Source organism: Yarrowia lipolytica, chromosome 1B (genome assembly GCF_001761485.1).
Source record: "Yarrowia lipolytica chromosome 1B, complete sequence".
Taxonomy (NCBI): domain Eukaryota; kingdom Fungi; phylum Ascomycota; class Dipodascomycetes; order Dipodascales; genus Yarrowia; species Yarrowia lipolytica.
In genome coordinates this window covers 583122-609567 of record NC_090771.1, presented here as the reverse complement: position 1 = coordinate 609567, position 26446 = coordinate 583122, and the positions used below count along the sequence as shown (strand labels likewise).

The following is a 26446-nucleotide window of genomic DNA, read 5'->3' as shown; positions in this document are numbered from 1 at the left end:
TTAGGAAATTAGGAAATTTGAAAATTAATAAATTCGGGAATAGAAAACTAGCAGAAAAACAGAAAAAAAATTGGACTCATGACTCATGACTTTGAGAAAATTAGTAAAATGGATTAAAAACGGCCTGATTTTTCGTAGACCGCCTCGAACCTGTCGGTCTCCATCTCTGCTTCTCTGGTCAAAAGCCGAGGTCCTGCGGCGCGCAAATAGCATTTCGGTAATCAACAGGTGAGCCTCGACTGAGCCACAATTCTTCCAGCACTGCGCCACACATAGACACATACAAGGCTGCCAAAAGAAAATACCGAGCAATCTGGGCGTCGATTCGGGGAAAAAGAAAAAAGAAATGCAGGCGGAAAGAGGGCAAAAGCCGAACTCACGGAGGGGTAGCGGGGTATGACATCATGGGATTTTCATATTGCGGATTCTTGTGCAGATTGGGATGAGTCAACCAACTTTGAGCCAACAGTGAACAGAGGTGGATCCAGGAAGAGATTTGCGGAAATGGAGGCGATAATGGAATGGTGGCATCTGGAGAATACGATTGGGCTTTTCAGCGGTTGATTCGGAGCCATCTTGAGTATTTCGACACCGTCATGTGCGTTCGATAGTAGATCGTTGGTGGTCTGTGAGATAGATGGTGGTCTGTGAGATAGATGGTGGTCCACAAGATAGATGTGGACGTGTCTCTCACGTACAGTAAAGTGCTCCTACCGATATCAGTAGTTATCGTACAACTTGTATGCTTCTGGTCAGCTGCCAAACCAGCTGAGGGATTTATCCACAGCTAGATCTAAGCCGTACCTGCAACGATGGCCACACAATGTAGCTACAAAAGCAACGGAAAAAGCAACGATCCAGCTACTTCGTGTCGACGTTCAAGTGGGGCAGATATTAATAGAAATCTCTGCTGTCTGACGCCTTGATGGATATATGGCGCAATTGTGGTGGACACCGGCATCAGGCCATTGTGGTCTTCTTTGTATTCGTGAACGGCAGTTGTAGTCGGCTGGTGAACGGATGCGGTAGATAAGGAATGTGTCGGAGAAATCGGAGTTTGGCAGAGTGAGACATGGTCATTTGGCAACCGAGTGGCGGACTCCGAATCAACGTCTCCTCAAGTTGGAGCGCTTTGTCACCACCGGCATGTCTATGCTGAAGAGAAGGGCTGAATGGCGACAGTCAGATCACGTGGCCAACGAAATTGCAAGTTACCTGTGAGAGAATCGGGAAACTGTTATTGGTTTCGAACCATTCAATCGGATTCAGTCGGTTTCAGAGTGTTTAGAAGAGGCCAATCTCTGCTGGTGCGAGCGTTGATCAAGGACATTGACAGGATGTGATTTAGGAGCAACCAGCATCGAAAGACTTGGCCACTGGTGTAGAAACAAATCGACAAATTGACAAGCAGGACGAACAAGACGAATTTCGACTATTGAAGATACTCCACCATATGTACAGTATGTATATAGACATGTTGCTGTTTTGGATCTTGCAATGAGGTTAGAATGGAATATAGAGCTCATAGACCAAAGTGGAGTTGATAGAAATGACAAAAACCTCTGATATATCTGGAATCCCAACTTTTCCTGTTTACCTGAGTCCCATCAATGCTCCTTTCAAGTGCCGTGTCAATCCGGGCATCGTACGTTGAACCTGACAGGTGCTAGAGATGGTACGAGCAGCCTTACTGGAGAAGAGAACTGCCGGTCAATCTACCTACATGAGCCCAAAGGGAACACGTGAACTTTTCTGTCTGTCAAAATACTTTCCAAGACAGTCATGTAACCCGCAACATCTCTGGTCTGTGTGGACCTTCTTGGACTTCCCTCGCTCCTGCCTGATACTGAACGGAAACAACTAAGACCAAGCAAACGATTTCTACCTGACCCCATTCGCCCCTCGATGGTCATATCTACATCCAATCTCGGTACTTGTAACAATAACATTAAGGGTATGGTGATATGTAAAAGGCGCTTCCCGCCGTGTCGTGCGAGGTCTAGTTGTCGCGGTAAAACTTTCTGAAAATGAAATGAAGCAGCAAGTTGGTGTTCATCTTGACCATGTCGTCAAACAGGTTGACCAGCTGCTGGTTGTTGTACTGCTGTGACAGCAGATCGTCGAGAGTCAGAGTGGTGGTGGCTCCAGGAAGAGCAATGCCGCCGTAGGCAGCCTCCACTGTAAAAACTCCAACCTCGTCGGACGAAAAGGTGAACATGACCTTGTCCTGGGCCTTGTCCTGGTATCCGTTGAGCTCCACAAGAATTCCCTTCTGCATCAGAGCCTGAGCAGAGTAGACAAAAGAGCCAAACTTGGGCACCTTGCCAGACTTTTGCAGCTCTCTCTGATGGAAGTACTGCTTGGTAAAGGGCAGAACAAGACCCTTTCGCTTGCCCTTCTTGGTCTGAAGAGTCGCCATGGCCTGCTCGATGTAGTCATTGTAGTTCTTGAGCTGCAACTGCAGGTAGGCTTCCTTCTCCGACAGGCCCTGGAGAGTTAGAGCAATAGAATCCAGCTCCGCATGTCGAGCAAGACGTCGGTTCTTCTTCGTCTTGATATCCTGCGCAATGGAGTTGACAATCTCCTGGTAGTTGTTGGCTCGGGAAATCTTCCCAAGAGTCTCCAGCTCAATCACCTTCTCCAGAGACAGCAGCTTGAGGTCTCTGTAGGTCATCTGGGAGAACTGGTGCTCCGAGGGCGAGTTACAGAGTCGGTGGAGCGACCGCGACGACTGCGACGAAGATGTGCTCTTGGTCATCTGCTCTTCAGATTCCCGCTTTCGTCTCTCAATAGCCTCCTCGGTCAGAATGGCTCTGTATTTGTCCTCATGAGACTGGTTGACAGGAGCCAGCAGAATATCCAGAAGAGAGGCACCGGTCTGGACTCGAATCACGTACAACAGGTACCGTTTCGTTTCGACCAGCATGGTATTGTAGGCCGATTCAGAGTCGTCTCCCTTGGCGAAAATGGGGTTCAGATCCAGCTTGACTTCGGTGAATCGAGCCATGTTGAGCACCTCGGTAGCTGAAGACGGCAGAGCTCCCATATCGGTGACCACCTCTCGAAGAGGATCCTTGGCATCAGGAGCCACGGTCTCGATTTCTCTGCAGATGAGATTGTGAATGACAAAAATGTCGTTGGTTCGCAGGAACAAAGTAGGACGCTTGGTGGCCGTCACATCGTCAGTCGTGGAAGTCTCATAGTACTGCTCCGGGTCACAGACGTCAACAACAAGTTTGAGCATGGCCCGAACTCGAGGCTGGGTCTGCTTGATGTAATCGTTGAGAGGCTGGAGGTAGACGTTCTCCCGTGAGAAAAGCCGAAGAGACGCAATCTGGGCCAGCATCTTGGCCACCTCGCCGAGGTTTCGTCGCTGAGCAGGTCCAATGGCAGACTCACACACTCCATAGTCGTCAGGAGCAACAATGGGAGGAATGACAAACAGAGAGACAAGAACGACTCCAATCACGGCCAGGTGGCGATCCTCAGACTCGTGGGGGAACGTCTTCTGCACAGATCGGTAACACTCTCGGGCAACGTATCGCACATGGTAGGGCAGTTGAAGAACAGATGATTCGATGGTATGCAAAAACTCGGAGGTGAGCTCTCGAAGACGCTGCAGGTTGGCAATGAACGTCTGTCGAGTCTCGGGGTCCTGGATAGCCTCATCTACAGGTAGGTTGGGGTCACGTGCAGAAGTTCGGCCACTGGCTAGCTCCTCCTGGTTGATCAAAGATCGGTAGATGGCAATGGGGTCGCTCTCGAGGTCCAGCATGTGCTGGTCAACAACGGTGCTTACGTGAGGGCCGAGAAGAGACTTGAGCAGCTTCTTGGGAGCAGCTCCTCGGTTGAGTGCCGCAAACAGACGCTGCCACATGTGCTTGTCTCGGACCATGTTCTTGGACGCGTCCAACGTGGAAATGTGAGCTGCCGCCGATCGCGAAATCAGCTTCAACAGAAAAAACTCTTCTCGGCGTCTCTGAGCATGTGCAAAAATGTTCATGGTCAGCGTCTCCACGTTCTTCATGTCCTTTTCTGGAGTGGAGGAGATTCGACCAAACAACCGGGTCAAGTAAGTTGGCCGTGTCTGAAGAAGGTAAAAGAAACCCTGGTAGAGCTCAAGACGGTGCCTTGAGGTTTTGTTGAGTGCCTTGAGGTTGAAAACGTCGCCATTGTCAATCTGAGGAACCGCAACACCCTTATTTCGAGTTCGAATGAGCTCATCCAAGGTGATCTTGTTCTTCACAAGCAGTGCAATCTTAACGTCCAGGTTCTGAATGAACTGCTCCAGCTGCTCATTCTTATGTACCTCGTCGGACACCTGCTTTCGCTGCTTCTCTAAAGTCACTTCCTCCTCGAAATCAAAGTCAGAGTCGTTTAGAAGATGCACAAACTTCTTGACAGTCGACAGAGGAGGGTCTGGAGAAGAAACCAGCGACTTGTAGGCATCTCCCTGGGTTCGGGCTCGCAAGTACGACTGGATCTTGATCACCTTGTCCATGTTTCGGTGGAAATGAGCCATTCGATCATTGTGTTTGGTTCGAACAAGTGCTGCTCGACATGCGGCCTGCAGCATAATGATACTGGGCTCCTCGTCAAGGAACTCTTCGATCATGAGAGAGTAATCGAAACGGGCAAGAACACCCCAAATGACCGTCTGCAGCTTGGTGACGGAAGAAGAAGCTCTATCCAGCCGCTCATGGAACCGAGCAAGCTGGTTTCGAACAATTCCAGCACGTACCGCGCTCTGGAGAGTCAGAACAGCTCCATGTTGACCGTTCAACACAGCCATCTTCTCGTTGATTACGTTTCGGACCAATCCTCCTCGAGCAGCGCACTGCAGCTCGCAAACGTCCTCAGAGATAGCTCTCAAAGCAGCCCTCTTGGCACCGACCTCCTGTCTCACCATCCATCCTCTGATCAACGACTGCAATTCAATCACTCCAGAAGACATGTCCAGCATGTGATTGGAGGTGGAAATGGTGGAAGACCGGACTTGAGAGCCTCTAATGACGCTCTGGAGGGTTGTGATTGCATGGGACTCGGATTGTAGAGCTCGAGCGATGTTGTCAAGCTCCTCTCGAACCGAATTTCCTCTGGAAATCGCCTGAAGCTCAGAAATAGCGTCACAACAGTTGCCCAACTCAGCCTTGGTCTTCAAAATAGCTCTTCTGACAACAGAACCTCGAATGATAGATTGAAGAGTGGTCACGTCGCCCAAATCACGTGACGACGTCTGTCGAACGACGCCTGCACGCACCTTGTTGCCCCTAGCAACAGACTGAAGGGTGACAATCTGAGACTCGGCAAAGGAGAGTCGATCGAGTGTCTTTTGGAACTGCTTTCTCGACAAATAACCTCTCAGAAGAGCCTGGACCTTAGTGACGTCGGAGGAAGATCTTGAGACCGCTCCCTGTTGAACCACAAAGGTTTGTCGGGGTCCCAGAGCTCTGATCAGAGATTGGAGAGCAATAATGGACTGTTCAGCCTCCTTGAGCTGTCTTTTGGTATCGTTGAACTCCCTTCTGGCGAGGTAACCAAAGCACAGAGACTGTAGTTCCTCAATATTGTCGTTGGCCTCGCACAATTCTCGGACCATGATTTCCTCCTCGCTCTCCTCGGGTTCCACGTGCTCCGGCTCGGGAGTCTGTTCCTCCATGCCGAGCTCCTTGTTCATGGACGAGAAATTGGGCATGCGGACACCGAGATTGTCGAGGCCACGTTGTGTTCGGGCGAGCTCTTCGTCTGAGAACTCCAGCTTACCCACGAGGTTGCTCATGGGAGGAGCCACACCCTCGACGTAGAGGGCGTAGGCAATGGCGTGAATTGTGTAGATGACTCGAGGGATGTTCTTTTTCTCGTAGAGATCGGTGAGTTCGAAAGTGAAGAGATCGGGCATGCCGAGCTCGGAAACCAGGGCGAAAAAGTAGTTGATGTTTTCCGAGTGTCGAAATTGAAGGCCGGGTCCCTCGTAGATTCGTTTGACAAGGTGTGGAGCGACAGCCTGGGTCACTTTGGCGAGCGCAATACCGTTACGAAGGTAGTCTTCGAGTTGGACAACGGGAGGAAGAGTCATCTGGGTGACTTCTTCAATCCATCTGAGTTAGTACAAGTTCCACGGGAGTGGTGATGTTAGGAAGGTCAGAAGTAACAGAAGGAACAGACAGATTGGAATTGTTATCAGGTGGATTTGGGGCACTGGAGGGGCAAAAACGGTGTGGTTTATCCATGTCTCTGTCGATTGACATCAAATATACGTCCACCTGTAAGGGATCTAGCCACGAGCGACTGGTTCACTGTCACTCCATCAGATGCGCTCAAATTCGCTCCCCCCTCCAAACCCACTCCACCATCCCACTTACTTCAGTCACATTCGCTTCGCTCATGCGACTTGGACTTTGCCCATAACTCACTCTTTGCACGCCCCCACATAGCACAAATACTCATAGGCAGCCAGGTTTTTTCGCTGCATGTCCATCCAGTTGTGTTTCTCGTCCTCCAGCTTCATCAACCGTACCCGGCCCTGCAGACCAATCACGTCTTCCTGGTCCACCGTCACGCCCGGCAGACGCAGGTTTTCAATGTCGTTGTTGGCGAGGTTGCGGAAATGGCTGGTCGACGACGACTTTAGAATCTTTTGGTTCCTCAGCGTGCCCGAGTTGATTCGGGCGTTGGACCGCGGTCGTAGCGGTTGTGGAGGCGCCTCGGCCCCCCCCAGCGTCTCCAAGTAGCGGCTTGCCACTCCCTTTTTGACCATGGCTGAGATGTGTACTGAATTGGCTAATTAACGCGGTCGTCGAGCGGGTGGTAGTTGTGTCGGTTCCGTAGATGGAGATGTTGCAAACCTTGACCGCTTGTTTTTTGGTAAACATGCACCTCTCCTATTATCACAACCTACTTTCCCGAAACGGCAACGTCCAAACAGACTGTAGCGAGGGCAATAAAGTTGCACCCCAAATGAAGATAATAATAACAACCGTGCATGGTCACGAGAACCAGGACGTAAATAGCGAGCGAGGCTGGGTGGTCACGTGACGGAGAAGACGAGAATCCGGGTGTTTGTAGGTATCTCCGGGTGTCTCCGGGTGTCTCCGGGTGTCTCTGGGTGTCTCTGGGTGTCTCCGGGTGTCTCCGGGTGTTTCACTCTCTTCCGTTGATCTTGATCTTGACCATCTCCTCTGTAGATCGAGATGAGCGTGAATTTTGGCTCTGCGACGGGGCTCAAAAGAGCTCGGATATCGCTCGATATCAACCTTGTCGGTCGTCGGATTTCGGACATGTTGCGGTGTTTCTTTGGCACGTTTTGGTTGGTTTCGGACGTGTTTCTTTGGCGCGTTGTTGGAGCCTCTTGTTAGGCATTAAACAGAGCCATAGATATATCTATTAAAAATTCTCTGATTAAATTATAATTTTTTATTTTGAAAAATAAACATGATCACAGCAAAGTTCCCAAAACCTGTTTTGAGTGGCTAATAAGCCCATTACTGGTGGAACTGACTGTATATATACAAGTAGATACTCTGAGACGGATGATTCTCTACCCTTTGTCCACCGTCAATCCCACAATTTGGGAGCTTGTTTTTTTATGTTTTGTTGATAATTTGTGAATTCTTGGTTAATGTTTTGTTAATGTTTTGTTGATAATTTGTTAATAATTTGCTGATAATTTGCTAACAATTTGTTAATAATGTTAATTTGTTGATAATTTGTTAATTTTTGCTATTAATTCGTTAATAATTTGTCAATAATTTGTTAATACTTGGTTAATGATTTGTTAATAATTTGCTATTAATTCGTTAATACTTTGTCAATAATTTGTTAATACTCTGCTGATACGATTTCTATTTTAATTCGGTTTACTAAAGACCCAAAACACAACATAAATAGTCCAAAATGGACAACGCCCGCTGACCAAACCCCCCAGAAATATTTCTGTTCCTCCTCCATTCACGTCGTAAAGTTCATGCATCAAAATCACAACCTCCTATTTTCAGTTTGACTTGATCATCACCACTACACACAAGATCACCACACGGCACCCAATACACTACACGCCATGCCACCCCCAGAAAAGCTCCATTTGACGGCCCAAGACGCGCGATATCTCCGAGACGAGTTTTCCTCGGCCGTGGACCAGAAAACGTCGCTGCATTTGCCCGGAAACGACCCCACCGACCCGCTCATCCTGCGCGTAAAACAACTTGTGTCGGAGTTCGTCACAGAAACCATGCAACTGTCGCGACACGCGTTGGTCGTGGACGGCGCGGAGATGGGACGGGTGAACTCCATCGACGCGCATCTGCGTGAGTCCACCGAGCACATTGAGCCGTTTGACATGGGTTTAGCTGAGGAGCTGAGACGGGTGTACGCCGAGGTTGACGAGACAACTGTGCGGTTGAGCGAGATGCGCAAGAATGTTCCCAAGGTCATTTCTGAACTATACAAACAGGCTGAAGTCAACTGCGCCGACATTGGCCAACCTACTGAGGAAGGAGTGACATTGGAAGCGGTGCTGGAGGAACTGCCTCCTGTCGAAGAGCTCAATGAGGAGGACAGAGAGACGCTGAGGCAGTCATTGCTGGAAATTAAGCGCCTGAGAGGAGCTGTTCCAGAAACCCATACGAGATTGGAGGAGCTCGGCAAGGTGAAGGAGGTTGTCGGAGGGCTTTGAGAGAGACCATACAATTGCGCTATCCGTTTTGACAGCATTAGCTGGAGCTGACGCGTGTCTACAAGACATAATAGGAAACTTGCTTGGAAGCATGCGACTCCTGGCATACGGATACGACTGCTAAGCCTACTGCTGACTACTCATCTTGGGTGAACTACAGAAACTGGAGTACAATACCGTATGTACACTCTTGTGATAGAGTACCCAGCTCCAACTCTTCAACGCATCCGACACGAGCTAACTGCTACTTACCCCGATCTGCTACAAGTACATTGATCACTGAACGAGCGCCATATCCGCTGACTCAAGCCATGGGTAAGGCTAGGCAACCATCGGCCCTCTCGTCATCTGTACTGCTGCCATAGACCCACTGGGATGAGAGATATCGTTGTTTTATCCCAATTGACATAATTTATTTCATTATTTATTCAAGGATTTAGTCTACAATTGTGTAGATCTGAGGCAGTCCTATGACTATGGCCCAGGCTCAGAATCACCAAGCTTGTGCAGTATACAATCTATTACTATTCATAACGCTTACTCCTCCTTAACACCTCCGGCACCGGCAGTCTCGGCGGCAGAAATGGTCTTCTTGTCGGTCTTGATGTCGCCACCGCCCATACCGGCTCCACCAAACATGGAGGCGGCCTTGAAGGGTCGCTTGAGATCGCCAATGGCGGGCTTGCCAAAGACGTGGATCTGGACAATGTTCTGCTCAATGGCGGACTTGATGGGCATGATGGACTGCAACAGAAGAGGGTTAGTGTACTTCATGTAGATGTGCATGAAACCCATCATGGCGATACCGGTGAAGACACCTCGGATGGCAGAGTTAACCTGCTTGATATCGTACTCCTTGATGGTGGTGGTCACGAGCTTGGGCTCCTCCTGGCCGCCGAAAGCGTTGGCAGGCTCGACGTATTTGAGGGTGGTGAGATCTGGGTTAGTACTGAAAGACGGTGAAGGCTGGGTGTAACTTGCGCAGATCACAGCAGTGAAAAAGATGACATGGACATTAGCTGTGACATATGCTGTGACATATGTGCCCTGTCTGTGAACTCTCTCTATGGACAGTGGCGCTGATCTGTTGACCAAACCACGTAGTAGCGTCCTTCGGGTCACGGAACACGACCACCGTCGGTTCTACTCTCATACTCACCATTCTTCTTGGTAATGATGGACCGGGTGTAAAGGTACAGGCCCAGGACCAGCAACTGGGCCACCACGTAGAGAATTCGGATGCCCATCAGCACCTGGGGGTCCTCAAAGGGCACCTTCTTGGACACCTGCATCATGACAAGCATGATGACGAGGTTGGAAATAGCAGGGTTGACCATTTTTGCGGTTTTTTGGGGGGAGCGTTGGCTGTGTGGGTTTTTTTTAGTGGTGGCGTATGACGACAAGGAAGATCGTGGGTTTGGGGTTATGGGGGTTTTACAATACGTTGCAAGTAATAAAGTTTGCCGTGGGAAATTTCACCACCGCCAAACTGGGTCGAACGGCACACGTTATCGGAGCCATAACAATATGGAAGGTTCCAGCAGCATAGATTTGGGCGGAATAAAAAATAAACATTAAATATAAAATGAAATTAAAAAAATAAAAAAATAAAAAATTGAGAAATTGGGCGCGGAAATTCGGGAAAATCCGGGGAAATCCGGGGAAATCCGGAAAAATTGCGGCCAGAATCGTTTCTTGGAGGTGAAATTTTCGCAGATATTTGGACATGTTATAAAATAACTTTCCATCTTGGTCTCCTCACCCCAGACCTTCGGTCTACCACTCGTATTGCACGTATGTACAGTAGTGTAAATTCGGGTTGTTTGGTTGTTTAGTTCTGTCTACCTGTATGTAATATGAAGTCACGTCACGTGGCTGTGTGTACTCGGCGTTAGTTGGATTCGGGCAGATGGGGGTTCCTGTTTTGTTTATGGATTTTGCGCCGTTTTTCCCGAAAAAATAATGAAAAAATAAAAATATTTGCTCGTGATTTTCTGGCTCTTATCAGTATGGCTGGCTCGCTTCTTTTTATGGGACTGCAGGGTGTGCATGGTGGCAGTAAATTCACCTGAAATTGCAGAAAGTGAAGAAAAAAAATTGAAAAAATTGAAAAAATTGAAAAAATTGAAAAAAGACTTAGAAAAACACATGAAAGGATCCTAGGATGCCGTACAGTACCACCATTGTAGAAATATAAAATCAGTTCAGTTCCCACAGTGTCCTGTCGAGATTCCCTGTCTGATACCGTGAAACGGAAAAGTTGTCTGCAGTGAGTTAAGTACGTAGATGCAATACAAATGCCCACTCTCAATATCAGTAATAAAGACTTAAGTATACAATGCAAACCCTTGTTCAGGGATATAATTAGCTGTTCATGGGCTGAACGGGACTGAAGGACTCGTGCCGACTCATGCCGTCTCATGCCGTCTCGTGCTGTCTCATGCGCTGTTCAACATGCCCAAAATGACTGCATCAGACGAATTACAGCCCTAACTGTAGTGGATCGAAACAGCCACTGGTAAGGCAACAATAGTTGCAATAATGGTCACTACCTTGGTGGCCCACCATAGATGCTGGACGACAAAGGGACACAGAGAGTAGTCAAAGTCGTACTTGCCCTCTGTATCGTTCCAGCTGCCTGTCAGCAGGCCTGTGTTGCCGCCAAACTCGCCCATCATGCTTCGAACGGTATATTCTGACACGGCATTGCCTCTTCCACCCTCAACTGTCCAGTTTCCGTGTCCAGGATCAAAGCTGTAACTGGAAACACAACCCTCGTGATCGTGGCCAGCCAAGATAACGCCTCGAGGATCTTCCCTGCCGAAGATACCGTCAAGAAGTCGGTTGGTAGCATCCTCAGAAAGATGGTTCTGAGACCGCAGCCACTTGTACTCGTTATCATAGTACTTAAACATGGGTCCGTCGGCACAAATGCCTGCCGGCTTGTAAAGAGGCACGTGGGTCATGAGAATGGTCGACACGTCGGGCTCCTGTTCTCGAGCCTGTCTCACCATATCCACAAACATCCAGCAATCGTTTTGGAACTGCTGTTCGTAAACGGGACCGTCTAGAGCCAGATTATTGAGCACCACGACACGATACCCTTTTCTGGGCACATAATAGTTGACTCTGCCAAATCGGTTTTCGAATCGGTCGATCCGTTCACGCGTCATTTCTCCTCCATATCCAATATCGTGGTTTCCAGCAATATTGTACCACATGACGTACCCGTCATTATTTTTGACCAGAGACTCGTCAAAGATGCGCCCAAAGTACCGATCTGCCCGTCGCTCGAATTCGTCGTCCGTGATCCACTGAGAAGACAAGAGATCACCGAGCACCGACACTTGGTTGGGTTTGGTGCGCTTGGCCATGACTCGGTAGATATGGCCCAGAAAGTGGTCGTTGCCAAAGATGTCGAGGCGCGTCCGCCAGTTGGACGTGTTGGATGCTCCGCGGATCTGCGGGTCGCCAAAGGCCAGCAAATGCACCTCCTCGTGGCTCTTGTCGAGGTTCCATCCACGGTCATCTCTCCAAATGCACTCTGTCCGGTTCTGGAGATAGGGGTAATTGTAGATGTACAGGTTGAGCAGCAGCGCTGCAAGCAGTGTCACGTAGGCGGGCCAGCGAAGAAGATGAAGATGGAGGGAGATCATGGCATTATTGTGGGTGTCGAGGAACAGGTGGAATCGAGATCGCGACGTGAAATCCAACATGAAACTTAGCCTAACTTTGAGTTAGCCAGGGGGACGAAAAACAAGAAACTGTGGCAGGCTTCAGAAGCGGTAATACGGGCTCTGCAAGGTCCAAGTGAGAGGCTACATGGATGCTGTGGTGGTGAAGCGTCTTGGTATAAGTTTCAAGCCGGTATAAGTAAAACTGGGCGTTCTAACGTGACACTTGGTAGAAGAGACATTTCAACTAATGTCAACAAGACTTGGACGACATCTTACTTGACAAACTTTTGTCGACTGCGAGTTCGATTCTTGCATGTGACATTGTATATGGCTAAATTTGAGCACGGGCCCCGGCCCAGGTTACTGGTGTTCCTGTAAGTAGAATTGGAATTTTGAAAATACCAATCGACTCGCAATCTCATTCTATGGACCACCAAATCCGCCAATTCCAGTTACAATTCCTCCCCGTCAATCTACACAACACCATAGACTGCATGTGCTGTACCGTGTTGGTAAAAAAAAAAAAAAAAAAAAAAAAACATTGTGCCCTATTCTGAAAAAGATCAGGGGTCTCGTCCTGGCACCTGGCACAGCTCCGATCTACAAGAAAAAACCACCAATGAGCTCGTCTCGCCCATCTCTCCAAAATTCCACCTTTAAAACCCCTCCACGGCTCCTACATCAAATTCTGCCAACTAGCCCCGCTAACGCACGTGCTCCATACGCGTGGCAATAGGCTCCATCAGCACGCACCTTGACCAAGCATACCGTGCCAACCGCCACTCGTCCAGCTCTCTCAATCCAACCATGGAATACACAGAAATTCTTGTGGCACCTATCCGGCCCTATGTGCAGATCATCACCGAGAACCTGCCCAACCCCGTGAGCCACCTGGCCATGGATCTGCTGGGCCAACAGTGCTACGACCAACTGCTGCTGGAGGTGGACTTCACCAAGCCCGAGTGTGTCAAGCTGGCCATCTCCAAGGGTCTGGGAATCGGCATTGTGGCCATGAGCTCCATTGTGAAGCTGCCGCAGATCTTTTCGCTGTTGGCCTCTCAGTCTGCTGACGGTCTGTCTTTCGCCTCCTTCTATCTGGAGATTGTTGCCCAGCTCATTTCGCTGGCCTACAACTTCCGTAACGGCTTCCCCTTCTCGACTTTTGGCGAGACCGCGCTCATTGTTATCCAGAACATTGTCATTGCGGCGCTGATCCTGACCTACAGAAACAAAAAGGCCCAGGCTGCCCTACTGTTTGTCAACATTGCCTTCTTCGTCAACGCGCTCTTCAACCCCACCGCCAGCCTGGTCAACAACGACATGCTCAACATGCTGCAGACTGCCACCATCCCCATCGGCCTGGCCTCCAAGCTGCCCCAGATCTACACCAACTTTGCCAACAAGAGCACCGGCAAGCTCTCCACCTTTTCGGTCGTCAACTACCTGGCTGGCTCGCTGGCCCGAGTCTTCACCACCATGCAGGAGGTCAACGATCCCAAGATTCTCGCCTCCTTTGCCGCTGGAGCCGTGCTCAATTTGATCCTCATGCTCCAGGTCATCTTCTACTGGAACAACAAGCCCCGCCGGGTGTCCCAGCTTAAGAAGCGAGCCTAGTCGTGCAAAACAATGTATTGGTAGTTTATTGACATGTAGGGGGACAATGACTTGGAAACCAGCCGTCTGGTTAAGAGGATATCCGGACACCCATTCACTTCAACCACAACTAATCAAACTGGACCACGTTTCATTCCCCTATAGCTTACAGCTATGATGCTCCAGGGGTGTCTTGTGGTGTCTTATGACTGTCTTTGTTTAGCCTGGACTTCTGTTGATACTGGTCTTCCAGCCTATCTCTAGACAAATAAACACAGTATTTGGCATAGCAGACCCCACTTTTCTCTACAAGTGTCTTTCCTTCGGCCTAAATGTACTCCAGATACCGAACCACACGCCCCTACGTATGAGCATCTAATATGGTCGGCTTGAGCCCACTGAATGAGGATCTAGCTGGAAACCACTCAGTGAGATTATAGCTAGTGGTTTATAGCTAGTGGTTTATAGCTAGTGGTTTGTAGCTAGCGGTTTATAGCTAGCCTGATCCTCTTCAAATTGTATCATATCTCGATCCTCTCCCCCAAACTCCCTTTACCCTCTTGACCCTGGCTTCGATCCATGCTCAACATACGGCTTAATTATAGAAGCTCTCGGCTATGGATGCTAATCATAGTGGCTATTCTTGCCTTAGCTGTGGTTGTACTCGTACAGTACCGAGATGTGTAATGACAATTGATGCGATTAGACGCGAATATTTCGTCGATCTGATTTACTGCCGTCTGCGGTTCACGTATATTACGTTCGCTTGTTGTCACTGAGTCGAAAATATTCTCTTGTTCGGTGTTTTTTCTTTTTTGTCAAGATTTTCCACTCCCTCCAGATGCAGCCAACTCTATTTCCTTATCAATTAAGCGAGTTTTACATTTGACTGACAACGTGACACTTTCGACATCACTCTCAAATGCCGTCTCTAACATGGGATATCCAGAAACCCGTGCGCGAGGAAACCGCTCCTATACGCGGCGGCCCATCTAACACGCCGGACCACAACTACGGAGCGCTGCAACGGCCATGCACGGTGCAGCAGGAGGAAGATCGACTGATTGGAGACTTCTACAAACGACACAACAGCGTGGCCGGAGACAAGCCCGCCGACACGGGCGACGAGAAACTGGGCACGTTTTCGGGCGTGTTTATGCCAACGACGCTCAACGTGCTGTCCATTCTCATGTTCCTGCGATTCGGCTTCATTCTGGGCCAGGTGGGTATCCTCGGCATGTTTGCCCTGCTGGTTCTGTCGTACGCAATTGACCTGTTGACCACGCTGTCAATCTCGGCAATTGCCACCAACGGAACCGTACGAGGAGGAGGAGCCTACTACATGATTTCCCGAAGCCTGGGACCGGAGTTTGGAGGAGCGATTGGCGTGGTCTTCTTCTTTGGCCAGGTGCTCAATGCCGGTCTCAACGTGGCCGGTTTCTGCCAACCCATTCTGTCGTCCTTTGGCCAGAACGCAGGCGGATTCTTTCCCGAAGGATACTGGTACGAGTTCTTCTACGCCACCGGAGTGTTGCTGTTTTGCACGTCCATCTGCATGTTTGGCTCGGGTCTGTTTTCGCAGGCCGGAAAGGTGCTGTTTGTGATTCTCATTGTCGCAACGGTGTCAGTGCCGCTTTCAGTCTTCTTTGTCAAGCCTTTCCTTGTAACCAAACTTGACATCTGGTACATGGGACCCAGCTGGGACGTGTTCTCGGATAACTTGCTTCCCAGATTCACCACTGGCGCTGTGGGCTCGGATCTCCCCCCAGGTCAGATGGAGACCTTCACCTCCTTATTTGGTGTCTTTTTTCCAGCTACAGCAGGCATCTTTGCAGGTGCCTCCATGAGTGGAGATCTCAAGAGACCCTCGTACAGCATTCCCAAGGGCACTCTGTCAGGTCTGGGACTCACGTTCATTCTTTACGCCGCAACCATCCTCGGAATGGGTGTCGCTATCCCCCGAGCTCTTCTCTACAAGGATATTTCTGTCATTGAGACCGTCAACCTTTCGAAATGGCTGATTCTGTTTGGAGAAATGTCCACCTCCCTCTTCTCCTCCATGGTCGGAGTCATTGGAGCTGCCTACGTTCTCCAGGCGATTGCTAAAGACGCTCTGGTTCCTTACACGTCTTTTCTGGCGTCGGAAATCAACGGGCTTCCTATTCCAGCAGTGTTCACCACTTATATTCTTACCCAGCTCACTCTCTTCTTCCCTCTGAACAGACTGGCCACCTTCATCACCATGGCGTATTTGATGACGTTTGTGGTGACAAATCTGGCCTGTTTCCTGCTCAAGATTGCATCTGCTCCCAACTTTCGACCTTCGTTCAAGTACTTTTCGTCCACGACAGCCTTCCTTGGAGCCGTCTCTTGCATTGCCAGCATGTTTATTGCTGACGGATGGGCTTCTATCGGTGCTATTGTCATTCTGGCGTTCCTCTTTATCCTGATTCACTACGTTTCGCCCCCCAAACCGTGGGGAGATGTGTCTCAGGCTCTTCTTTACCACCAGGTGCGAAAGTACCTGCTTCGACTTCGACAGGACCACGTCAAGTTCTGGCGACCGCAGATTCTGCTGCTTGTTGACGACCCTCGGTCAGCATGGGGTCTCATCAAGTTTTGCAACTATCTCAAAAAGGGAGGCCTGTACATTCTGGGTCACGTGGTGATCACCAAGGACTTCCAGGAGACGTTCAAGGAGGTCAAGAAGCAGCAACAGAGCTGGACCAAGCTGCGCGACATGACTGGAGCTAAGGCGTTTGTCCAAATTGCCTGTTCCCCAGATGTCGTTTGGGGTGCGCGAAACGTTTTCCTAGGCAGTGGTCTGGGCGGTATGAAGCCTAACATCACCATTCTGGGCTCGTTGCGAGACAAGTCGCAACCTCTGGACCTCCACCGGGCTCAGACTATCGACATGGAGGCTCTTCCCACTGACAATTGTCGAAAAGAGTCTAACATTCGAGTCACCCAGTGGGTCAACATTATCGAGGATATAATTGCTATGCAGGGCAATGTTGCCATTGCACGAGGATTTATGGGTATGGAGCTGCCTGGCAAGAATATTAAAACAACGCAAAAGTACATTGATTTGTACCCCATTCAGATGAGCGCGCAGGTGGTGGATGAGAACGGAACCTCAACCATGACCACCAACTTTGACACCTACACTCTGATCTTGCAGATGGGGGCCATTCTTCGAACTGTTCCTCTCTGGAAGGAGCGATACACTCTGCGAGTTATTGTTTTTGTGGAGTTTGAAGATGCTGTTGAGGAGGAACGAGAACGAGTGAGCACGTTGCTCGACACCCTGCGAATCAAGGCCAAGATTCTGGTTCTGTGTCTCAACTCCGGCAACTATGCTGCGTACGAGTGCATCATCAAGGGCACTTCTAACCCTGCGGTTGAATCCAAGTTGTCTGAGCAGGATTGGTGGTCTGAGCTTGTGGAGGCTCGTGAGAGCAACAAGCCTTATGCTTTCACTCGTAAGATGGAAGAGCATAAGGTGATTGCCATTGATCATAAGAGAAGACACACGTTCTCTTCTCTGTCTCATCTCGGTGCCTCTTTCTCTCTCAGAGCCAACTCCATTTCGTCCGCAGGCACTTTTGACTCCGAGGGGTTCTCTGACTACGACGAGAACTCTTCTGTTATTGATGACGAAGAAGATGAAGATGAAGACGACACTTCTGAGCTTGAACAAAACACCTCGGCTCTTCACCGTCACAACTCGTTGTTTTCAACCTCCAGACCTCTCGACAGAGTCAAGGATAAGTCCCGTGACGACGAATCTTCCTCTGGACGGTCGTCTCCTTCCTCTTCAACTCATCACGAGCGGCACAACTCCAACAAGCCCGCTTTCACATCCCAGGCTATTCCCAAGACCAAGGTCAACGATAACGACGACGATGAGGGCAACACAGTCATGTTTGAGCATGGAGACGACCCCGCGCATCCCAATGTCTTGTCTTTCAACGACGTGCCTGCCCGAGCTCAGCATATCATTTTGAACGACATGATGGCTACTCTGAGCAGCAAGGAGGACACTGTGGTCATTTTCTCGACTCTGCCTGCTCCCTCGATGGGCACTCACAGAAGCGAACGAGAGAGTCTGGACTTTGTCGACAGTCTGGAGCTGTGGTGTCAGGACCTTCCCCCAGTGCTGCTGTTGCATTGTCAGACCATGACTGTTACCACCGCTCTTTAAGCAGAAAGAGCGTGTATCTTGCAAGGATAGAACAGATAATAACGGTCTCAACCGCGATTACTACAGGTTACACACTTAGATTTAGCATGAATATATATTTATACATTACGGAATGAAGAGCGGGAGTAGTCTCGGATGACACTGTCGATTCGGGCGAGCAGAAACATACCATGTCGGTGTTGATTACATCGCGAAATCGACCCAGTCACGATCCAAAGAAACCTCTCTGATGCGGACGGGTTGTTTCAAGTGATGTTCGACTGTGGTTGACGAGGCTAGCAGTTACGAGCCTAGCAGTGAGCTGTTTTGAGGACCCCTTGGTCTAGTTGGAGATCATCTGGAGACCAATATAACACAAGGGTAGGTCGTGGTGGCTGCAGAACCTCAATGGCTCCAGTAATACTGTGCGTTCCATCGGGGTTTCCGAGAGCCGCGACCCCTAGATGGAACCTCGGGATGATTTCAACTGTTTTTGCTGCTCGGTCAAGAGCCCATAGCCTCTCAACGACAAACCCCCTAACACATCCGTGACGGTGTCTGGAAACTTCACCGGTTCGGGACAGCTTGGAGAGAGTTACCGGACGAAGACAAGACAGCGGTCAAGCGCATGGGCTTGTGGGTGACTACGCGTTTCCGAATATCCTTGGAGAGTCGTTTCGGCGTATTCCACCAGAGAAATGACAAATTGCACACTGTTCCCGAGACACACCCGAGACTGAATACGCCGAACTTCTGCATCCGCTCGTCCCCTCGACTCTCTCTTACAACGGTCTCTTCTGATGGTTGGGCCAATGTGGAACCGTTGTCAGGGTATGTTCGTGGTTCCTACATCTATCCATCTAGTCTCCGAAGAGCACCATCATAGCCATATCTGACCATGCAAAGGAACAGGGCGGTTGACCTCGTGGTATGGAACTCGTCCACTTTTCGTGTTTCCAACTCTCAGAAAAAGAAGGCCCAGCATCTACTGGTCTTGAGACTCTCATGATAGTCAATGAAAGCACTGTAAGTGGTTTCGAATAGAATGGCAAGCAGCAATAGATTTCTTGTAGTGTCGTAGCCCTAGCTCATATTTTATAGGTCTACAACACTTGCCGCTGTCGCACAAGTGCCATTAGTATACTCTACAATACTCAAAGCTCTTGTGCAGCTCGGCGACTGCGGTCTGCTCAGCTTGAAAGGCCTGTCTAGCTCCTCTATCACTGCGCTACAAACAAAACACACAGTCTATGATGGTGGGGATGTCGTCATCATCGTAATCGTCGGGACGCCGATAACCTTCCTGGCTCGGGTCCCATCCTATGCATTATATACAGTCACCTTGCGGTGTATCATTATCGTCGTCCTCGTCGTAAAAACCACCTCCCCAAATCAGTCTCTTAAGGACACACCTCCTGCTCTCGCCACTCATCCTCTCCCAGCCGGGTGAAGATGTTTCTGTAGCCGGCGCCGTCCACGGTGCAAAAGTCGACCCGGTTGGGACACAACAGCACCACGACGAAATTGCTGAGATCCTCGTGCTCGCCGTCTACTCCTCGGGCAAACTTGTCCAGCTGCTTCTTCTTGTCGTCGCTCATCAGCGACCGAGGCTGAGGCTTTCGGAACGACGACTTGGTGGTGGGGGACAACGAATCCCACACCCGGTGGTACTCCTTGTTCCACTCCTCGCTACTGGGTGATGAGTTTGTCGATGCTGCGCTGGTGGCGCCGGTCTCATCCGACGACGTGATGCTGTCTGTGTCGCTCATGTTACCCAGCCGCGACTTGACAGCCTCAAAGTCGTCGGGCTTGGGGGAGCCTGTGGGGGACAGGCCCTGGGGGGAGCTGTTGCCATAAATAGGGTAACTTCGATCATCCACGGTTCTGTACAGTTGGTCCTTGTTCTTGTTCTCGTACAGGACCTGGCCAATGGCGTCGTAGGTGGAGCCGGGGGCGTGGGCCATGGCGGGAGTCATGTCATCGGACAGCAGTTTAGCGAAGCCCTGGATTCGGAACTGCGCGTGGTGCGCCTCCGAGTAGAAGACCGCCTCGAAGGCGTCATTTTCGGCTAGCTGGCTCGTCTTGTCCATGCGCCGGTCTGTGGTGAACAGTAGCACTCCGGTGTTTCTGCTGTTAAAGAGCCATCCACGACACACGCAGGTTCGGGCTCTGGGGCGATTCTGCTGGTCGACTGTGGCGAGCGTGAAGAGCAGAGGTCCCTCGTGCTTCTTGAAGTTGAAGACGCGCTCGAATTCGGGCACCCAGGACGGTAGATTCGACATTATGTGTTTGTGTGCGGTGGAGAGCCAATGTGTGGTGTGCAGGAGATTGATCCGAAGAAACCAAAAATTATCCCAAACCGATCTTAACTCAAACTTTGCAGCACACGCACGTGGGCAGTTGGGTGTCAAGTGAGGCGGGTGCAGCTGTGCAACTAACGGGGGAGGGTACCGCAATCTGGTGCAATCGAGGCAATCGAGGGAAAAAGAGAATGTAAAAACAGAGTCAAAAAGATCTGGAAAAAAAGGGCGAACCCATCCACCTATATATATTGCCACCCGGAACTCTACCTCCTAGTCCGTGTCACACCACACAAAGAACAACAATTCTTGGTACCCCAGATAATTAAACGCTACCTACTTGTAGTAGACGATTGTTTGTTGGCGTGTGCCCATCACATCACCATGATGGTTTTTACCCGTGCAGAAACAGCCCTACCCGCGAGTAGGGCGCATAAAGTACACACCATTCGGACTGGCAAAATGCGCAAAAACAATGCAAAAACCGCAGATTTTTCTTCATTTTATGCGTTCTTGGCTGCGACCAAGACCTCTGGGGCGCCCTTTGCTCAACGGTCACTAGACTGGCTAATTTCAGATGTCTCAAATCAACCTACTGGCTGATACTGCACCTTATACTGGTAGCGAATAAGCCCATCAACTGCAATCTACATAGCAATACTGTACCCCGCACGTAGTCGTTGAGGGTGGAAAAGAGCCGTCGAGTGTGTCATGGACCGAGTGTAGATTTCGAGCGGTTCCATGCCGTTTTCCCATCGCCCTTTGCTACCCAATTCTGAACTCCATCGTACCACCACCTCCCATGACGTCAACTTAGACCCTCTACTTTTAGCAACGTCCTCATGTCATCTGGACATTGCGGGTGAACTGTGCGAGATTTTGAGATATAAATGAGGTCTGGTCTTTTAGGACGCACGGAGAGTCTCAAACGGAACTCCACATTTGTCAATTTACAGCCTCTGCCTCGAAAAGCGCTCTGTCCCCAGTTTTACCGTTTAGTTGATAAGTAGTTGAGCAAAACCGTCCGCTGGGGGTGCAAAAGTGATGTTCCCGTGATCGCAGAGAAACAAAAAGGGTATCAAAATGTAAATGTGAAGGGGAATATTTTGAAAATGACCACCTTCCGGTATTATCTTCGTCTGTATCTGCACATTTATCCCCTACTACCCAATGCCGTTTACTTAGACTACTTTGAAAATATGCTCGCATCTAACCTTGGTTTATTTTCATTTTGCGTTCCGATTTATTTCCGCAACCTAAAGTCTCTGATTAGCCGGATGTGGATGATAGGCAAGTGCTACAACAACCGATGTCAGGGAAACAAAGACGCTAGTATGGATGACTAAGCGCTGGGTTAGCTCTAACAGACAGCTCTTTTATGTTTTTTATGTTGTTTTTTCTTGCTTTTCATGTCTGTGTTTTTCATGTTATCTTATTTCCATGTTTATTTTTTTCATGTTTATCATTTCATGTTTATGTTTTTCATGTTTATGTTTTTTATTTTTATTTTTTATGTTTTTTATGTTTATGTTTTTTATGTTGTTTTGTTCTATTTCTTCTCTGTTTGTTATATGTTTTTCATGTCTTCTCTTTCTCTTTTTTTTGACGAGCAAGTATTGAGAACAGGAGATAAATGAGCACGCGACATGTGCCAATGACCGCAGTATCTGTATGATGACGTCTGTCGCGATCGAAAGTGGCAAGTGTATAATATAGGAGCTCTTGCCCCTCAATCTTCGTACTCTCATCACTCGTCTTGTCGCTCCGTCGTATCTACAATACCCATCAATACATGTACACTTCTCCTCCGGACAATGTCTAATTTTCACCTTAAATCGGGGACACGGAAGACCGAGAGAGTATAGCTCAGTTATACTACGCACGGCACGCCTGTTTAGACCGACTCAGCCGCACATTCCTGGCTCGGAGAGCGGAGAGCGGAGAGCGGAGAGCGGAGAGGGGCCTTGTTGGGGTCGCGGCAGTTGTTGCAGGGCAACCGGCAATGCACCACAGTTCCGATATTATCGGCACTTTATTATCACAGAGGGATATATTATCGCTTATCCTGAGGGGTAGAGCGGAGATGGATAGGGCGATTATTGAGGACAAATGGGACATGGAGATTACCCAGGGGGATGGAAACGATTGGGGATGTGGATTACTACTTTAGCGGGGACCGAATGGAGGTCATCTTCAATGTACTTAACGGCTGTACTCTAACTTTTTTCTGCATACTTGTGGAGAGTCCATCTTTCTCCAACTAACATAATGTTTTCACAAGTACATACTGTACAATACTGCGGCAATTGACATACTTTGAGTTCTTCCTTTGGTGCGATACACGGAGTGAGTTATCCAAATTGATCTCCGAACGAAAAAAAGGACCGGCCCTCTGAAGATGAGAGATGATTATGTTAGAGAACTATGCCAATGAGCGCCTTCTCACTCTACATCGTAGCTGTCAATATCAGAGGTGGGAATTCTGCTCATTCGCAGTCAGTCAGTCCTCTCACAGACCATCAGACCTTCGTCAGGCATCATTTACCGATCATATATACCTCTAAAACCTCTTCACTGCACAGATCGTCAACTGCTAACAATCAAACATCTATTCTCTATGAAATTTTATCTATTCGTCCTCATCGTCAGTATCGGCAGGCTTGGGGGTTCCCTTGGGAGAATTGAGCCACTCAATGTGTCGCAGCCGTCGTCGAGACTCCCGCTCCTTGAGCTGGTTTCGGTTGAGCTTCTTCTTCTTGACTCGGACCTTGATGTTCATGGGCGAGTCGTTCTCGGCCTCAGAAGCGGCAGTGGATGGAGCAGCAGAGGAGCCTCCTGAAGCTCCTCCGTCCTCGAATCGGTCATTGGAAACGGCAGTCTTGCCCATCTGGGTCAGCTCTCCGTTGTCAACGTGCCACTGCTCGGGGCACAAAGCTCCAACAAACTCCTCGTTATGCGAAATCATCACCACTCCTCCAGCCCACTCTCGAATGGCAATGGCGAGACCTCCAAGAGAGTCTCGATCGAGATAGTTGGTAGGCTCATCCAGCACCAACAGATGGGGGTTGTTCCACATGGCGCCAGCAATGACAACCTTGACTAGCTGACCTCCAGAAAGAGAGCCCAGAGTGTTGTGGTCGGCAATGTCACCATCCAGACCAACGTCCTCGAAATGCTTTCGAATGACGGGGGGAGAAAGCTCTCGGTATCCAAGACCCTCTCGAGAAGCCTCGTGATCGTCAAACTCCTGCACCAGCTTGGAGAAGCCCTGCTCAATGAGGAAGTCTCGGGTGGCCATGGAGTTGTACTTGGGATGCAGATGCTGCCACTTGATCTCGTATTGGAAGGTCTTCTTGAGCTTCTGTCGACCAATGATGGCCTCGACGATTCGCTCACCTCGTCCATCGGGATCAATGGGCTTGGCCATCTGGGCCTTTTCCTCATCAGACATAATTCGGGTCTGCTTGAGATGCACCTCTCGATCGTCTCCATTCTGGTATCGCCACTGCAAGTACTGGTTAGGGGTCTTCTCCTTGTGCTGCTCGACATGCTGCAGCGCGTGCTGGGCAATGTATCCGATTCGCAGATTGGGGTGCTTCTCGACCTTACCCTCGGTAGGCACCACCTCGCCGGTCAGCACCTTGATGAGGGTTGACTTTCCAGCTCCGTTGGGGCCCAGAACGGCGACTCGAGACGACATGGAAAGCGAACAAGAGGCGTTCTTGAGAGAGGGCTTGGGGGCATTGGGGTAGGTGAAGGACGCATCAACAACTCGGGCAATGGCTCGGGTGTTGGATCGAACACCAGACAGAATACCGGGAGGAGGGAAGGCCATCTTCAGGTTGGTGTCGGTCAGAGTGTAGTAAGACTTACCCTCGGGTCGGACCTTGACAAAGTCGGCCAGGTTACCCTTGTAGTAGACGAGCTTCTTATTTTCGTAGTGAGCAATGTCGGTGCAGACGGCATCCAGGAAACCAGAGTCATGTGACACGATCAGAGAGGTGATGTCGGTGTGGGCCACAAGGTAGTCCTGCAGCCACTTGACGTTTCCAACATCCAGGTGGTTAGTAGGCTCATCGAGCAGCAGAATGTCGGCCTTCATGAGCATGGCTCGTGCCAGCTCCAGCTTCATCTTCCATCCTCCAGACAGAGCGCCCACGTTCTGGGCTCGTCGCTCCTCGTTGAAGCCAACCTCCGCCAGAGCGTCAGCGATCTCGTCCTTCTTGACGTGGGTGAGATCAGGATCGGAGGCAATAAAAGAAACCAGATCCATATCTCCCTCGTCGCCCTGCAGCTTGTGCTCGACGAAACAGGTTCGCAGCTCTGACTTGTCGGGGAAACCCTCGAGCTTACCGTTGGCAATGGATCGCATGAGAGTGGACTTTCCGGCACCGTTTCGGCCACACAGACCGTATCGGTGACCCTTGAAGAGTCGCAGCTTGGTCTTGTTGAGCAGCATTCGTCCTCCGTAAGCCAGAGAAAAGTTGGCGTTTACAATCTCAATACCCTCGGCAGAAGTGTCCTCAGCAGGACCCTCCTGGAACAGCTCCTGGTATCGGTCAAAGATGTTCTCCTTGAGCTTGGCCTGGTCAAGAGTAGGCAGGTAGGCCTTGAAGTTGTCATCCAGACGGGCCCACTCTCGCACAGAAATGTTAGTGGCAATCAGAGTGGCGGCGTAAGTCTGCTCGATAGGAGGGATGGACTGGCCACCGCACTCAGTGATTCGCAGCTCCATCTCCTCGGTGGAAACAACCTTCTGGGCTCGGTTCTCCTCGTCCTTGGCGTCCTCAATAACCTTGAGGGCCTTACCGGCGAGCTCTCGCACCTCGGGAAGAGCGGCTCCCTCGTACACCTTCTTGACGGGGGGCAGAAGCTGGTCGATGAAGGGCTTGATTTCTCGAGGGTCGTGGACCAGTCGGGTCAAGTTCTCGACGACAATGACGGACTGTCGCAGTTGCTCCTGAGAGGAGGAGGTCTGGTTGAGAGATCGGGTCATGATGGGCACCAACAGAGACAGAGCGGGAGCGGTGACCTCGGCAACAAAGGTGACCATGGACAGAGCCTTGACACAAGAGGGCACCTTCTTGGGGTCGCCCAGAGTGTCGACAATGAGCTCGATTCGGGGAGAAATATCCTGGTTATCGAGGACAGCCACCAGCTGCATCAGGGTCTTCTTACCCTCCTGAGCAAGCTCGGGCTTGAAGTCGTGGAAACAGTTGGTCAGGGTGGGGACACCAGCCAAGAACTGGACCTCAATGACGTCGGCGGGGCACAACTCAATGATTCGCTGGACCAGCTTGAGAGCTCCGACCTTGGACTGCCACTTGGCTCCAGAGTCGAGGAAAGTGAAGAGCTTCTCGAGGAGAATGGAAGCTCGGCCCTCCTCGGGGATAGCGCCACATACGGCATCGATGGCAGCCTGGGCGGCTCGCTTGACCGAGTTCTCCTTGTCGGTGAGCAGATCAAGGGGCACGTTCAGGGCCTCAACAAGGTAACCCTCAATGGAGGTGTGGGGCTCGGATCCAAACTTCTTGGCCACGGCGGAGATGAGAGAAACGGCGCCCTCTCGAGAAAGAGCGTTCTTCTTGTGCTTGGCCAGAGCCGAAATGCTCTCCACCAACTTGAGGTCGGAGGCATCCTGGGAGGTGTTGATCAGATCAATGATGGAGTTGACGCCTTCCTTGACCTCGCCAATGGACTTGGCGTTCTTGATGGCCTCCACGTAGGGGACCACGGGAGAGTCAATCTCGTTGACCGCCCGCTCCAGAGACGCCATGGAGGTGGTGGAGGATGACGGAGTGAGGTTGGGGGTCTGCGACGGCGTGTAGTCGACCTTGCCGTACTGGTACTCGTTGGGCCGGTCACGGGGGTTGTCCTGCGAGGGCACAAACGCCTGCCCGGGCACAAACGCCTGTCCAGGGGTGAATTTGGGGGGCATGTTTGTAGTGATGAGAAAGCTGCGTTTTCACCGACACGGGAAATTTTATCATGAATTTTTTTTAACCTTTGACTGTAAATGTGT

At 50.2% G+C, this 26446-nt stretch overlaps 11 protein-coding genes across 11 annotated transcripts; 4 read left to right on the top strand and 7 right to left on the bottom strand.

Annotated features, from left to right (window-relative positions):
• Positions 1–24: 24 nt before the first annotated feature.
• On the bottom strand, positions 25–575 carry YALI1_B06089g (uncharacterized protein; the record flags this gene model as incomplete). The annotated part of the gene is made up of 2 exons (XM_068281975.1): positions 25–375; positions 453–575. 2 exons carry the CDS (start codon positions 573–575, stop codon positions 25–27), a joined length of 474 nt encoding a protein of 157 aa, XP_068138076.1.
• A 1424-nt stretch (positions 576–1999) lies between these two features.
• YALI1_B06028g (uncharacterized protein) lies at positions 2000–6757 on the bottom strand (the record flags this gene model as incomplete). The annotated part of the gene is made up of 2 exons (XM_500497.4): positions 2000–6098; positions 6414–6757. 2 exons carry the CDS (start codon positions 6755–6757, stop codon positions 2000–2002), a joined length of 4443 nt encoding a protein of 1480 aa, XP_500497.4.
• A 1299-nt stretch (positions 6758–8056) lies between these two features.
• YALI1_B06015g (uncharacterized protein) lies at positions 8057–8671 on the top strand (the record flags this gene model as incomplete). The annotated part of the gene is made up of 1 exon (XM_500496.3): positions 8057–8671. The coding sequence occupies one exon, from the start codon at positions 8057–8059 to the stop codon at positions 8669–8671; it is 615 nt and encodes a 204-aa protein (XP_500496.3).
• Positions 8672–9208: 537 nt separating this feature from the next.
• On the bottom strand, positions 9209–10008 carry YALI1_B05995g (uncharacterized protein; the record flags this gene model as incomplete). The annotated part of the gene is made up of 2 exons (XM_500495.3): positions 9209–9609; positions 9831–10008. The coding sequence occupies 2 exons, from the start codon at positions 10006–10008 to the stop codon at positions 9209–9211; spliced, it is 579 nt and encodes a 192-aa protein (XP_500495.1).
• Positions 10009–10562: 554 nt separating this feature from the next.
• Positions 10563–11093, bottom strand: YALI1_B05984g (uncharacterized protein; the record flags this gene model as incomplete). The annotated part of the gene is made up of 1 exon (XM_068281974.1): positions 10563–11093. One exon carries the CDS (start codon positions 11091–11093, stop codon positions 10563–10565), a length of 531 nt encoding a protein of 176 aa, XP_068138075.1.
• A 67-nt stretch (positions 11094–11160) lies between these two features.
• On the bottom strand, positions 11161–12387 carry YALI1_B05971g (uncharacterized protein; the record flags this gene model as incomplete). The annotated part of the gene is made up of 1 exon (XM_500494.3): positions 11161–12387. The coding sequence occupies one exon, from the start codon at positions 12385–12387 to the stop codon at positions 11161–11163; it is 1227 nt and encodes a 408-aa protein (XP_500494.3).
• A 768-nt stretch (positions 12388–13155) lies between these two features.
• YALI1_B05964g (uncharacterized protein) lies at positions 13156–13962 on the top strand (the record flags this gene model as incomplete). The annotated part of the gene is made up of 1 exon (XM_500493.3): positions 13156–13962. One exon carries the CDS (start codon positions 13156–13158, stop codon positions 13960–13962), a length of 807 nt encoding a protein of 268 aa, XP_500493.1.
• Positions 13963–14008: 46 nt separating this feature from the next.
• YALI1_B05954g (uncharacterized protein) lies at positions 14009–14320 on the top strand (the record flags this gene model as incomplete). The annotated part of the gene is made up of 2 exons (XM_068281973.1): positions 14009–14089; positions 14165–14320. The coding sequence occupies 2 exons, from the start codon at positions 14009–14011 to the stop codon at positions 14318–14320; spliced, it is 237 nt and encodes a 78-aa protein (XP_068138074.1).
• A 543-nt stretch (positions 14321–14863) lies between these two features.
• On the top strand, positions 14864–18145 carry YALI1_B05947g (uncharacterized protein; the record flags this gene model as incomplete). Its single annotated transcript, XM_500492.3, has 1 exon — positions 14864–18145. One exon carries the CDS (start codon positions 14864–14866, stop codon positions 18143–18145), a length of 3282 nt encoding a protein of 1093 aa, XP_500492.1.
• A 1379-nt stretch (positions 18146–19524) lies between these two features.
• YALI1_B05891g (uncharacterized protein) lies at positions 19525–20406 on the bottom strand (the record flags this gene model as incomplete). Its single annotated transcript, XM_500491.3, has 1 exon — positions 19525–20406. The coding sequence occupies one exon, from the start codon at positions 20404–20406 to the stop codon at positions 19525–19527; it is 882 nt and encodes a 293-aa protein (XP_500491.1).
• A 2647-nt stretch (positions 20407–23053) lies between these two features.
• Positions 23054–26362, bottom strand: YALI1_B05832g (uncharacterized protein; the record flags this gene model as incomplete). The annotated part of the gene is made up of 1 exon (XM_500490.3): positions 23054–26362. The coding sequence occupies one exon, from the start codon at positions 26360–26362 to the stop codon at positions 23054–23056; it is 3309 nt and encodes a 1102-aa protein (XP_500490.1).
• Between the last annotated feature and the right edge of the window lie 84 nt (positions 26363–26446).